Source organism: Perca flavescens, chromosome 2 (assembly GCF_004354835.1).
Source record: "Perca flavescens isolate YP-PL-M2 chromosome 2, PFLA_1.0, whole genome shotgun sequence".
Taxonomy (NCBI): domain Eukaryota; kingdom Metazoa; phylum Chordata; class Actinopteri; order Perciformes; family Percidae; genus Perca; species Perca flavescens.
Genome location: NC_041332.1, coordinates 33,760,217 through 33,773,621, shown reverse-complemented (window position 1 = coordinate 33,773,621; position 13,405 = coordinate 33,760,217). Strand labels below are relative to the sequence as shown.

Sequence of the window (13,405 nt, the reverse complement as noted above, 5' to 3'; positions counted from 1 at the left end):
AATAGGACAACTGTCACTGGGGGACGGGAGACTGAGCTGAGTGGATCTGATCTCTGACAGATCTGTAGGAAGCTGAGCAGGAAGAGTTACTGAGGACCGGAAGTAGACCCTGAGGACATCCAGCGACCATATGCATATCTGTATCTGCTGTAACGCTCCAGGAAACCACTGATCTACATGTTGCAGTGGAGTGTGTGAGGAAGGCCCGGTCACTGCGGGGGCGAAGAACGCCTCACATGTGAACAGTTCTTTTTGATTTTCTTTGGTCTGACTGTGCTTCCCTCACGGTTCCTGGTTAAACTTGGGAATATGTAATCCTCTGTCTGTTAATATGGAGCACCTCTGTAGCACAAATTTAAAAACTGTAAAGGTTGTGTGTTGTGCTCCATTTCAAATACACTGCTACTCTTAACATTTTTACATAGTTCTGAGAGTTGGATAGATCTAAGCAATACCATAGACACCTTCCTGTCCATAATGGATCAATGAAACTCTTCTTATTGATGATAATCATTTCTAGATCTGGTTGAAGTGGTTTACACTGAGCCTTCTGGCAGTCACTCGTGGTGTTGCTGTTGTCACTGTTAGACATTGTTTATCTGCATGTACACAAGGGACGCTAACCGAGTGGAAACATCCTACTTCAGACGGCTCTTCTCTGCTCATTTAAATCGCTCCTCCAAAGGTCAGAGTTCAGCATCCAAGCCTGTTGTCCGAGGTGACAGAAGTGTAAATGTTACAAGGCGAGTAAATGAATGAGCATCTGGAATTTGTTTTACTTTTTGTTCCCCCTCTTTATTCCCCCCCATCTCTTTTCTTCCCCTTTTTCCTCTAATTTGGGTTCTAATGTGAAAGATGAAATCTGAGATGGCGATGTATGATATCTCTGGATTTTTGTATTAAAACCAAATGAAAGAAAACCATTGATTTCTTCTCCTCTGTATGTGTAACTGTTAACCTCACTGAGCTGCTCCTGCTCACGGTTCCCACGCGTCCTGAAAAAACCTGGACGTTTAGAGACTAGTTTTCCAGTCATGGAAACCCCTGAAAGTTGATTAAAATGACTAAATATCCATAATGTTGTTCAGGAAAATTCTCTCACTGAGATTGCCTACGTAAACCTAGGTATGTATTTTGTTTGAAATGTTACGGTCAGAGGAAAACTAACCTTAACTGAAATTAAGATTTCATTCATCTACATCAAGACAGTTGTAGGCTACTAGGGGGACAGGTAACAACCCATGACAAAAAAAAAAAATGCTTTTACAATAACTCACACCTTAGTGTACATTATGGTGGGATTTACTGCTATATGACATTTTGAAATTGTTCCAGAGGTAGAATATGAGGGGCCAGCTAGTGTCTAAAATGAGCTTTGTAAGTAAACAAAGGAAACATGGCAGTGAGGCATTTCATCGTGAACCCTGCATAATTTAAAATAAGGAATAAAATGGGTTAAATGTTACAATACTGGGCCTAAATATATAATTGTATGTGAGCATGTGCTGTACTGTATTATCAAAAACTCTTGGAAAATGATTTCTAAAAGAGTGGGAACCCTGGCCTGCTGGTATGTTCTTAGCTGGCAGGTCAGACAGCATTGTGGGTAAGGCTGGCGTCATCACACTCTTGGTCCTCCTCGCATTAAATTCAATAAATGTGTTAGTTAAAATTAGGATTATTCCGCAATATTTCCAATACATGAAAAAAGTATAGGTGGCTGATTCTTTAGTTACCCAAAGTGTAAAAGATATAGGTCTTTGTTTTTGTTTTATGCAGGAGAGAAGTGCCTTGGGGGGAGGGACAGGGGGAGGGGGGAGGACAGCAGGGCACACAAAGACAGAATTTAACTAAAGTATTCCCACCACCAGTAGGGGGCAGCAGCAGCACGTTCCTCACAGGACAGGTGAGCGGACGAGGAGGGCTGCTGTTAGTGCTGTAGCCTATGAACGTGGTTGGTTGAGGTGACGATTTGACGTAAATAAAATAATTATTACTCGTTTAATTCAGCATGTAGGTGGGAAATCTGTTTCACAACGATGAAAGCGTTTCTGTCTAGAAGTAACTTGCTGTGGTCCTGTAGCTGCTGCCTTTCTTCTCAGGCAGGTTGCACATCAATTCAAGATTTTATTTTTGACAAATTCAAAGGTTGGCGGACCTGTAACAAAAACACAATGTATCAGAAGTTTTTTCGGAGAAATCCATTTTATTAATCAGCATGTCATTTACATATAGTGATGGCTGCTCCTCATTTAATCAGCCCCCGCCCCCCCCCAGGCCCTGGGTCCTCGGCATACTCAGCGCCGTGAACACAACCTAAAGAGATAGTGTCTGGCGCGTTTCCCCCAGAAGTCCAACTATATTTCGTTCATGCCTCGTGAAGCTGCATTATTTTATTAGCCTAACCTTTCTTGGAGATAACGTTTGACGCAGAGCGCGGTTTTTTTGTTTTTTTTAGTTGAACGTCGGGTAAATGGAGTCATCTCTTGAGTTTTCCAACTCTTTGGGCAGCCTGTCCTCCGTGTTGACTCGGTGTCGGACCTTTAAAGTGCTGGTGATAGGAGACTCCGGGGTGGGGAAGACCTGCCTCACACACCGACTCTGCGCCGGAGAGTTCCCCCGCAGAGTGGAGGCTACCATCGGGGTGGACTTCCGCGATTTACAGCTGGATGTCCACGGAGAGAAAATCAAGGTACCGAGGGAAGGGTATGCATCGAGGCAATTCGAAGTGCTTTAAGCTACATCGCCTAAAACATTAAAGAGCAGTTAAAAACACTTAAAAATATATACATATAAAAACTGAAATAGAACAAGACAGAAAAAAATACAAGAATTAAAGTTACAGTGCAACAGAGCTAATCTGAGGAGTTCTGCTCTGGAAATATCCCAGCATAATGAAACTAAACCCAAAATCTAGATGCCCAGATCATTCTGAAAAAAACAAATAAAAACATTCTGAGCCATTTTCAGAAAATAGTGCTAGTCAGCCATTAGTCAAAATTGCATAAATCTCTAATTTTCAAAAGTTATTGATACAGCATTTTGGAAATGTCTGCTTTTCTATGGATAGATGCCAGGCACCCCTACAGCAATGATCCTAGAATCGCCCCTGCAGTGCAGGTAGAAGAAATGCAATTATTTAAAGGGGTGATAGAATGATTATATAGAGTATTTCACACTGTTCCTTATGGTCTCCTAATGGGGTATGTAACATTGGTTGGGCTGAAAATGGCCTGCTTGATATTTTATTGGCCCTTATGCATCCCTGTGTTTTGGCCCTATTTGTAACAAGAGCTTTTCTTCCAAATACGGTATGCTCGTGAATATTTAGATGAGCTGCGCGCTGATTGGTTGAGCGAATTGCCATAGGCAGACATTAGAGATGCACGCTGATTGGTTGAGCGAATCCTCAATACACACACATTAGAGAAGCGACAGAATCTCATATTCCAGACACTGCAATGTTTCATTACCAAATTCACTTCAGAGACTTTTTTATGTGAGAAATCAACTATATAAAGCTCAAATATGGGCCGTTTTACGAAAATTGATGACTAATTGCACATATGGTAAGATTGTGTGTCGGACTTCAGCGGCGGTGCTGCTGCCTCGCCGCCTGGCCAGCCTTCCTTCTCAGACCCCGGCCTGCTGTGAGCTCCGTTAGGCTGGCAGCCCTGACAGAGCTCCAGGGCCTGTAACTCCCCTCTTCCTGCTAGCTAAATGGCCCGTTGTGTGAGAGTGAGAGCGTGGTCAGCGAGCTTGTTACACCAGCAATCTCTTACCACATGTTACACACAATGTCACGCCACTTAGCTATACAACATCCAAATGTCTACAAATCACGGATAGTTAGCTTCATTTTCGGCGTAATTCCGAGTATATTTACAGTTAGAATTTTGTCAAGCCAGTTATACAACATCTAGCTAAATGTCTTATAAAGCTAACAACGGTGTCCGATTTCAAGTTAATGAATTTTTGTGAATTCCAGAGGAATTCTAAGAAGAGGCTAGCTATAGCTAGCCTCCTCTAGCTATAGCTCCATCCAGCCGCAGGCTCTATCAATGAGACTCGGGGACAAGAGGCATGTATTTCGCCGATTGTTTGTTTAAATAACTCAACACATTATAATTACACACATTATAAGATTAACTGGAACCTGTGGTAAGAGATTGCTGGCGTAACAAGCTCTCTGACCGCGCTCTCACTCACACACACACCTGGCATTAGAAAAAGGGGAACTGCAGGCCCTGGAGCTCTGACAGAGCACCAGCGTTTAGTAGTCCATTAGCCAAAAACCGGTGACTTTGCGCGGGTATGGAGTGCTGTGGGCTGCCATTCGTAACGGAGCTCAATCGAGCTCAGAGCAGGCCGGGGTCTGTGAAGGAAGGCAGGCCCGGGCTGCGAGGCAACAACACAGGCAGCACCGGCGCTGAACTCCGACACACAGTTGGACAAAATTTGCAATTAGCCATCCATTTTCGTAAAACGGCACATATTTGAGCTTTACATAGTTGATTTCTCGCATAAAAAAGTTTCAGAAGTGAATTTTGTAATGGAATAGCAGAGATATGCGCGACCTAGATTCGGAAGACTACCTGATCTCAGGTCAGTTGTGTATCCTATGTAAATGTTGGGGCGTGACTGTTCTCTTAAGGTTCCGGATTTTGAGATGCTTACGTAAGCAACTAGCTTTGTTGAGATTCGCCCATTTTCAGCGGCAGTTTCAAAATATGAGATTTTCATAGTAAAGGGGTGTGTATGGGACTTTGAGCTTCTATGTATGTCCTATTTACCCACTGAACTGTCGTTATTCAACTATGACAGGGTAAAATCGGTTTTGCATTCTATCACCCCTTTAAAGAAAGGCAGCATCACAAACAAAAGTCTTCAGCTTTGATTTAACAGAACTTAGAGTTGCAGCGGCCGGCAATTGAAACAAACTGCAGGTCCGAACAAATGAACAGGCTAACCGATGTGTTTACGCACACCGGCGGCTTCCAACTGGCTCTTTAGTTTAAATAAACCGACTGCTAATGAAGTAATCCACGTCATGTTGGCTCTTTTAGGTTGTATGTTAATCAGCTGTAATTTTCACATTGAATTCAGTGCTCTTCATGGGCCCAATTCCACTGATAATTCAGACCAGACCAAATTCAATTCAATTTTATTTATAGTATCAACATAACGAGTTATCTCAAGACACTTTACAGATAGAGTAGGTCTAGACCACACTCTATAATTTAGACCCAACAATTCCAGTAATTCCCCCAAGAGCAAGCATTTAGTGCAACAGTGGTGAGGAAAAACTCCTTTTTAGGGAGAAACCTGGGACAGACCCGGGCTCTTGGTAGGCGGTGTCTGATGGTGCCGGTTGGTGGTGTGATGAACAGTGGCGTAATAGTCATAATAATGATAATGGAACTATGACTAGAAATAGTAGTTGTAGTACTACATAGCGTAGCAGGGTACTGCAGGGCACTGCAGGGTGTAGCAGGATACTGCAGGGCACTGCAGGGCGTAGCAGGACGTAGCAGGGCGTAGCAGGGTGTAGCAGGACGTAGCAGGGTGTAGCAGGGCATAGCAGGATGTATCAGGGTGTAGCAGGACGTAGCAGGGTGTAGCAGGGCATAGCAGGACGTATCAGGGTGTAGCAGGATACTGCAGGGAGTAGCAGGACGTAGCAGGACGTAGCAGGGCGTAGCAGGGTACTGCAGGACATAGCAGGGTACTGCAGGACGTAGCAGGGCACTGCAGGGCACTGCAGGGCGTAGCAGGGTTTAACAAAACAAAAGCCTCCGAACCAGCAGGGACTCGGGTGTATGAGAGGACAGAATATTCCAGTTAGACTCCTGCAGGTTATTTGAGAGTGGTTTTCTCATGTTTTCTACTGCGTTTGTGTCTCCTCTGTGAGGTCTAAATAGGCCTATTAGGCTGGACGATATGGCCAAAACCTTCTTTCCCAATATACAGGGCATTTCATACTTCTATAATTATATATATATATCACAAACATAGTATGTTCTGATAATTCAATAAATAAAAAGTCTATATGAAATACTCCTGTGTGAATGAAATCTGAAACTTGACCGATGATAAATGCGGAGCGTTTTTCTGTTTTATTGAGAACTTCAGTGCAAAGTGAACATAACGTGCAAAGAATATTGCAGTAATGCTCTGTAATCATGACAGAAACAACATAGATGTTGTAAACGATAGACATTTATAGCCTTTTGACGATATTTGTCATCCTATCGCCCAGCCCTTATTCTGAGGCTCCCACCCTGCGGTGTGGCTCTGCCGAGGGATTTGTCCCAGACTGCATGACTGAGAATCGTCTGGATGAAAGAAAATCAGCAGAACTAATGCAGCCTGTAAATCACTGTGCAGATGTAATGCTTGATTCTAGTGGCATGTTAGCATCAGTTAACATCAACAGCCTCCAAAAAGCCATTTAACTCCGCTCTGATTTTGAATCCTCAGGTTGTCACAAGTTTAATTTGAACCGCGTCGCTTGAACACATGGAAGGAACTGCTTTCTTCAGTGATTCTGTGGGCGTTTGTTGGCTTGTCCTACTTCCTGAGTGTTTTGAAATGACCACATGACAGGGGAAGTGTGTCAGTGGTGACAGGATTTAGTTTATAACTTTAGGGTAGAGGAGGGTTCCTGCTTTGCCCCCCAGTACCTTAAATTAATAATGGAATTGGACATAATCTTTTTTTATTTATTTTTTTAATGCAAAGTGACTTGCCATTTTACCAGGGCTGTTTTTATTAGACTTCTGGTGCAAGTCCAAGTCAGTCACGCCAAGTCTCATGGAAATCAAGACAGTACTCAAGTCCAAATCAGGTCACAGATCTTCAGGTTTTTGAGATTTTCCTTTCAAATCTGTGTTTACAGGCTTTTATACAAAGTCCTTTCACAGCGTAGACCTAGGAATCAAATACGTTTGTGTTATTGTGTTCAATGCCTGCACTGGACCAAAAAAAAGGGTGCCAGTACCCTAATTCAGCAGTTCCATGACATGATCGTCGCATGTGTTGTGTCTTGGATATATTTATATTTGTGCTACAGTGTATCTAGTAGGTGTGACCCCAAATAGTTTGATCGTAGGGGCCTTTATCTGCTGCCCTCTCGAACCGTCGCAGTGTCTGAGATTGTGCTTAAGAAACAAAGGATCATTCCATTCGGGCTATATGGGGGTGCTGAATGTCTGATTTTACATAGAACTGCTTGGTTTTTCTCAATAAATCATTAAATATATTGCCTATTTTCGTACAAACATCAGCCTATTAATAATACCGTTAGTAACAATTAGAAGTAAGGGTACTTACTGTATGTGGACACAAATCCGAAGTGCCGGCCCGGTACCTAGTACTGGCCCATTTCAGGCACTGATTGTATTGTACGTTTATGTTTTCTCCAATGTATGTATTTATTTGATTGGTCAGCACTAGATTGGTGTTATTCACAGAGATTATGTTGTAGAAGCCTGACAGAGAGATCTGACTTTCTAATGAGAGGAACTTGTCTGCTCTCTGTTCTCTCTCAGTGATGATTCAGTGTGTGCGTGTGTGCGTGTGTGTGTGCCTGTGTGTGTGTGCCTGTGTGTGTGCCTGTGTGCCTGTGTGCCTATCCTCTCATTAATTTCCTCTTTACCACTTTTTTTCTGTCTCTACAACTAGAGATGGCCGGATACCATTTTTTGCTTCCCGATACCGATTCCGATACCTGAACTTGCGTATCGGCCGATACCGAGTACTGATCCGATACCAGTGTGTCATATATTTTATTATGTTTTAACAGCTGTATACTACTATCCCTTTATGGATGTGATATGATTTCTATCTCTGTTGTCTGTCTGGCTCAGGTTAAACTATTTGTGAAACATGAACAAACACAAACAATGAATGCCGTAGAACTTTCTTTTATTCTCCAGTTTGACAGTCAGTTATAACGGAAAAAGGACATAAATAAACTACTTTAATGTAGATTTTCTTTAGGGCTTTATCACGTGGTATCGGATCGGTGCATAAACTCCAGTACTTCCCGATACCGATACCAGCGTTTTAGGCGGTATCGGAGCCGATACCGATACTGGTATCGGTATCGGAACATCTCTATCTACAACCTCCTCCAAAGTGCCAGCCTACATGTCAATCTCTTGCTCTCTCTCTCTCCCCCCCTGCCCCCCATCCCACCTCCAGCTCCAGCTGTGGGACACCGCAGGACAGGAGCGTTTCCGTAAGTCCATGGTGCAACACTACTATCGCAACGTCCACGCTGTGCTCTTCATATATGATGTCACCTGCCCTGCCAGCTTCCGCAGTCTGACTGCTTGGATAGAAGAGTGCCGGCAGCACTCCCTCGGGCAGGACATCCCCAGGTAGTCTCGCATTGCCAGACCTATCGCTACTAACTGTGGAGTAAGGTCTGCCTACACCACACATAGATTCTAGGATAGGAGAAAAAAAAAACGCTCTGTTGGTTGTTTGCATTTCTTTAAACCAATCACGGTCGTCTCGGGCGGCGCTAAGCTCCGGACGCAGCGACGGCGGCTCTGTAAAATAGTCTCGGGAAGGAACTTGTTTTGGTGGAACATTTACACCCCGGCAGAAGAAAATGCCACATATAAACAAAGTGTAATATTCTGTTGACACATATACAGTAACGTGAGCTATTGAAATTAGCTGCTACATGGTTAAACATCATTTGCTCTTACCAGTGTATCGCCACGTGTATTTCGTCCACAGCAATCCCACCAATTGGCCCCAAGCGTTCCAGTTAGAGAGTCAATGCCGTAAACATTTTCTTTGTAAATCTTTAGAATTATTCCCCGATAGAACCGAGCAGGCCATCTTGTTGCATGATCCAAATTTTCTTAAAATCGTTTTTCACAGACTTAGCTTTTGTTTTTAAAAATCGAATCGATCATTTGTAGTCCACCTCCTACGACCCTATTACTTTTTGGTGCAACTTTTAACATCACCGTCCTCCATTTAGTCCCTTTCCGCTGGCCTTTCTCCTGCAGGTTCCTGGTGGGTAATAAGAGCGACCTGCGGGACCCCAGCAGGGCCGACGGCCAGGTGAGCCAGGAGCTGGCGGCCAGCTTTGCCAAAGCCCACGGCATGATGTCTTTTGAGACGTCGGCCAAGAACCCGCCAAACAAATGTGGGAACGGTCGCCGGGTTGGTGCCGAGGTCTCGTATCAGCAGGATAAGGTGGAAGACATCGTTGTTGCTCTTGGTGCCAAACTGAAGAGACAGAGGAGGCCTTCAGCAGCAAGCTCACCGGCCTGCGGCTCCTTTAAAATCCTCAACAAGAAAAGAGCCGAAAAAGAGCTGTGGACCTGCTGCTGAGAGACAGAGGGAGAAGCGTTTGGGAGAATGTCATGTTTTTTTAGCTCTTTATGTAAGTGTGTGATTGTGTGTTTGTGTGAATAAGCGAATGATCATTTTGTGCATAATAATCATTTTTTGACCAAAGACAAAAAAAAATGCAAAACAGATGTTACATTTGAAAGACAGTTGCTGTTACTCGCGCACCGAATTTTTAATATTTATACTCTTAAATGTGGAAATTTTGTGTATATTTGTGATGTTATTACTGCGAAATAAAAGACTGTGAATGTATTTGGTGGAGGCTCTGTCCTGGCTCACTATATGTTGCGCTGTATACGAGTATCTTTAAGACAGCGGTGTAATGATTAAGTATGGTACAATCTAATTCCTGGCTGGTAAGGGTCTCCCACCACAGGACTTTGTCCAGATGGACAAATCATCACATCCGTGACCTGTCATGCACCGGTGTTGTGCATGAGCAGTGTGGGCGTCGTGCATCACATGTATGGAGATTGGGCGTCCAATCGATGATGACTCAGAGGCTGTCACATGATGAGGGAAAACCTCTTCTGCTGTGTGTGTGTGTGTGTGTGTGTGTGTGTGTGTGTGTGTGTGTGTGTGTGTGTGTGTGTGTGTGTGTGTGTGTGTGTGTGTGAGAGTGTGTCACATGTTGATGCAACATTCAACAGCCAGCTGGTAGATGTCTTCCTCTAGGCTCAGGAAAGAGAAAGAGAGGAGAGTATTTTTTTGTCTTGCCATAACACACATTTTAAATAAAAAAAAAAAAAGATGCAATGTACTAATAAATATGTTAGAACACCCCTTACAATAGCCTGGCTTTGGTTGAATCCAAGTCATGGATCATAAGGATCTTTATGATTTCAAAAGACAATCATGGATGCAAAGGACCCACAGACCAATGCAATGTCCTGTATGTGTTTTTTATTTATCATGTCAAGCATTTCACTTTACCTATGATGACCCTGTCTGATGTCTTCTGTTTTGGTCTTGACAAAATAACAATAAAAGATAAAAAATATATATATTTTTTAAGTTAGAAAAGTGGAAATAAAAGAGTAGAAAACCAATCTCTCAACAAACTATTTCTCTGACTGTTGACTGTGAAAACAGCTGCATTGTTTCTCCTGTTTGATGAAGCAGAGTTGGGGTTTCTGGCACATCTTCACCTACTTCCGAAGGGGCATGGAGAAGGGAAGAAATCTGAAGCTTATGTTTCAACATCTGACAATATTGTCACTCTAACAGATGTGATTTCTGCTGTACTGTAGTTAACTACAATGCTTCAGAGATGGCCTATATAGAGACATTCCACTAATTTCACACATTACTCCACTACTGAGCTTGTGGCAACGCGTGCCTCTGGAGGTCCCATATTGTAAAAAGTAAGATTTCCATGACCTTTTTTTTTAATTATAAAGCAGGTTTACGGTGCTCTATAAATACTATGAAAGTATCAATAATCCACAGAGCAATAAAACAACATGAAAGCATGGATCCATCCTGCCTTGTACATGGTGAATGGTTTAAAACTGGTTGTTTTATGGTGTGAGGGATGTTTTCTTTGCACTCATTGGCCCCCTTAGTACCTACCTGAGTATTGTTGCTGACTATGTACATTCCTTTACGACCACAGAGTACCTATCTTCTAATAATCTATATAAAAATAAATAAAAATCTTACACACATGCTCAATACCTACATGCACTAATGGAGTGAGGGGGCTGCCCACAGACAGGCGTCCCGAGCAGTTGGGGGTGCAGGAGGTGAACTGGGACTAGCTACCAGTCCACCACCATACTTTGGTCCGTATGGGGACTTGAACCAGCAACCCTCCGGTTCCCAACCCAGCTCCCTACTGACTGAGTAATGACACCCCCAAGTAATGGTTAGAAAGTCATTTAAAATAATGGTCAAATATTGCAGGTGGAGTTGTGGGAGGCTTCAATGATTCCAAAAAGGCTCTGAAGGCCCCATCAGGATCAGCACCGGGCATTTTATTCTTCCTTTTAAATTGCACATTTCAATGTCTTCATCTTTAGTTTTCTTTATTATTTTACATATTACTTATCTTTGTGTATCTTTATTTGTATATATTTCTCATCTTTTATATTTTACTTGTGCATGTCCTTATTGCACCGTGGGTCGGAGAGAAACGTATTTTCAATTGCTCTGTATTTCGGGCACATATGGCAGAATTGACAATAAAGTTGATTTGAATTGACACAGCAGCTCCTCTAATAAACAGCTGACAGTTGATGGAGCAAAGAGTAGTTCAGGAGTTTCCCTAAAAACTGAGCTTTTAATCGTGTTCTTCTGATGGTTTTTTTGTTTTTGGATCAGGCCGTCTTGTCCCTCGGTGTAAAAACCAAATGTGACACTAGGTGGCAGGAACTCCATTTATTTTTAATTTATTTTTTACAGTCAATTCTCCTGTCAAGATATCCCAAAACTGTCTCCATACAGTATTTTACCATGTTTTTTACACGGTCTTATATGGATTGGATATTTATATTCCTGCCCAGTACTTAATAGGCCTAATATATAATAATAAATAAACTAGTGTTTTGAGACAAACAGGTTGGAAGTGGATTTCTTCCTGTGGTATTCTGTTCTCCTGGTTAAACCTCCAGCATTCTCACTTTGCCTGATTCAAGTCTTTAGATCTTTTAAATATTTCAAAATGTACATTATGAATGAACTGAAAAGATGGCATTTTTACTGTCTGAAAACATCTGGTGCTGGCATGTTGATGGCTGCGATATGTTATGATATTAGCTATATAAGAGAATGCAACACTTTATCATTTTGCCTCTGGCAATCAGAGCCATGCACGGTGCAGGCCCACAATAGCTCTTGGCACAGTGTGTGCTATGCCAGCACAGTTCACTGTCTCTTTGCGTGCAACCACATGGGACTGTAATCCACTTGAGAGCAGCGTGAGGGATGTCTGATCCTCCACAGCACAGGCAACATGATGTCATCTCATTATACAACATGTTGTGACCAAGTCATCTTTGCTCAAGTCCCAAGTTAGTGTCAAGTCATTTGGTCCAAGTCTCAAGCAAGTCTGGAGTTCTTTTTTTTCCAAGTGAAGTCGAGTCCTTAGTCAAGGCAAGCAAGTCCCAAATCAAGTCACTTTTATTTACACCCAAGATAAAGTACTCTTACCTCTAGTATCTGGTCTTCATAAAGACAAAAGACAAGGTAGGGGTTAGGGGTCTATGATGTTACCATTGTGTTGCCATAGCAAGGACTTTAACTGACAGCCAGTAATCCAATCATCATGACAATCACATCCCGGTGAGCTTTTTTGACTTGTCCAATCAGGATTCACAGTTAGCGCTGCGTAGCCTACTTGATATTTAGACAGAAAGGTGACCGCATTAAATTATATTATGGCATAATTAACAGCTGACATTCTAACTTATGAACACACGCAAGTCATCTGAGTCATCAAGTCAAATCTCGAGTCATTAACTTACAAGTCCAAGTCGAGTCTCAAGTCATTCATGTTTTTGTCAAGTCAAGTCGCAAGTCATCAAAATGGTGACTCGATTCGACTCGAGTCCAAGTCACCAAGTCTCAAGTCCACATCTCTGCAACATGTCACATACTAAAACCTGCTCAATCCCCAGACAACTTTAAACACTAGATAGTATAGCCTATATGTATACATTTATTATGGCATATGCCGTTTAGGAAATTATATATATATATATATATATATATATATATATATATATATATATATATATACTATCGGAAATTATTATTATATATAGATAAATAATAATAATAATAATAATAATTTCCGATAGTAGGCTATAGCCTATATGTATACATATATTATGGCATATATATATATATATATATATATATATATATATATATGTGTATATGTATATATTGTTTTACTTAATTATAATAATTATACTGCCAGTATAAATCCATAACCTCACAACATTGAATACTTGTGTTAAACCCAAAGAACAACCCTGACATGCCCCAACATGCCGCCAATGGGCCACTAGGGGGCGCGCTAGTG

At 42.1% G+C, this 13,405-nt stretch overlaps 1 protein-coding gene across 1 annotated transcript; it reads left to right on the top strand.

Annotated features, from left to right (window-relative positions):
• The first annotated feature begins 2,255 nt into the window (after nucleotides 1-2,255).
• On the top strand, nucleotides 2,256-9,630 carry LOC114566895 (ras-related protein Rab-33B). Its single transcript, XM_028595732.1, has 3 exons — nucleotides 2,256-2,692; nucleotides 8,206-8,384; nucleotides 9,030-9,630. The coding sequence occupies exons 1-3, from the start codon at nucleotides 2,474-2,476 to the stop codon at nucleotides 9,355-9,357; spliced, it is 726 nt and encodes a 241-aa protein (XP_028451533.1). The 5' UTR covers nucleotides 2,256-2,473; the 3' UTR covers nucleotides 9,358-9,630.
• Nucleotides 9,631-13,405: the final 3,775 nt, after the last annotated feature.

Bases quoted from the DNA above. Each gene is read 5' to 3' on its own strand.
- LOC114566895 (XM_028595732.1), top strand. From the start codon at position 2,474: ATGGAGTCATCTCTTGAGTTTTCCAACTCTTTGGGCAGCCTGTCCTCC. The intron at 2,693-8,205 runs GTACCGAGGGAA...TCCCACCTCCAG, and splicing joins TCCACGGAGAGAAAATCAAG to CTCCAGCTGTGGGACACCGC. The intron at 8,385-9,029 runs GTAGTCTCGCAT...TTTCTCCTGCAG, and splicing joins CTCGGGCAGGACATCCCCAG to GTTCCTGGTGGGTAATAAGA.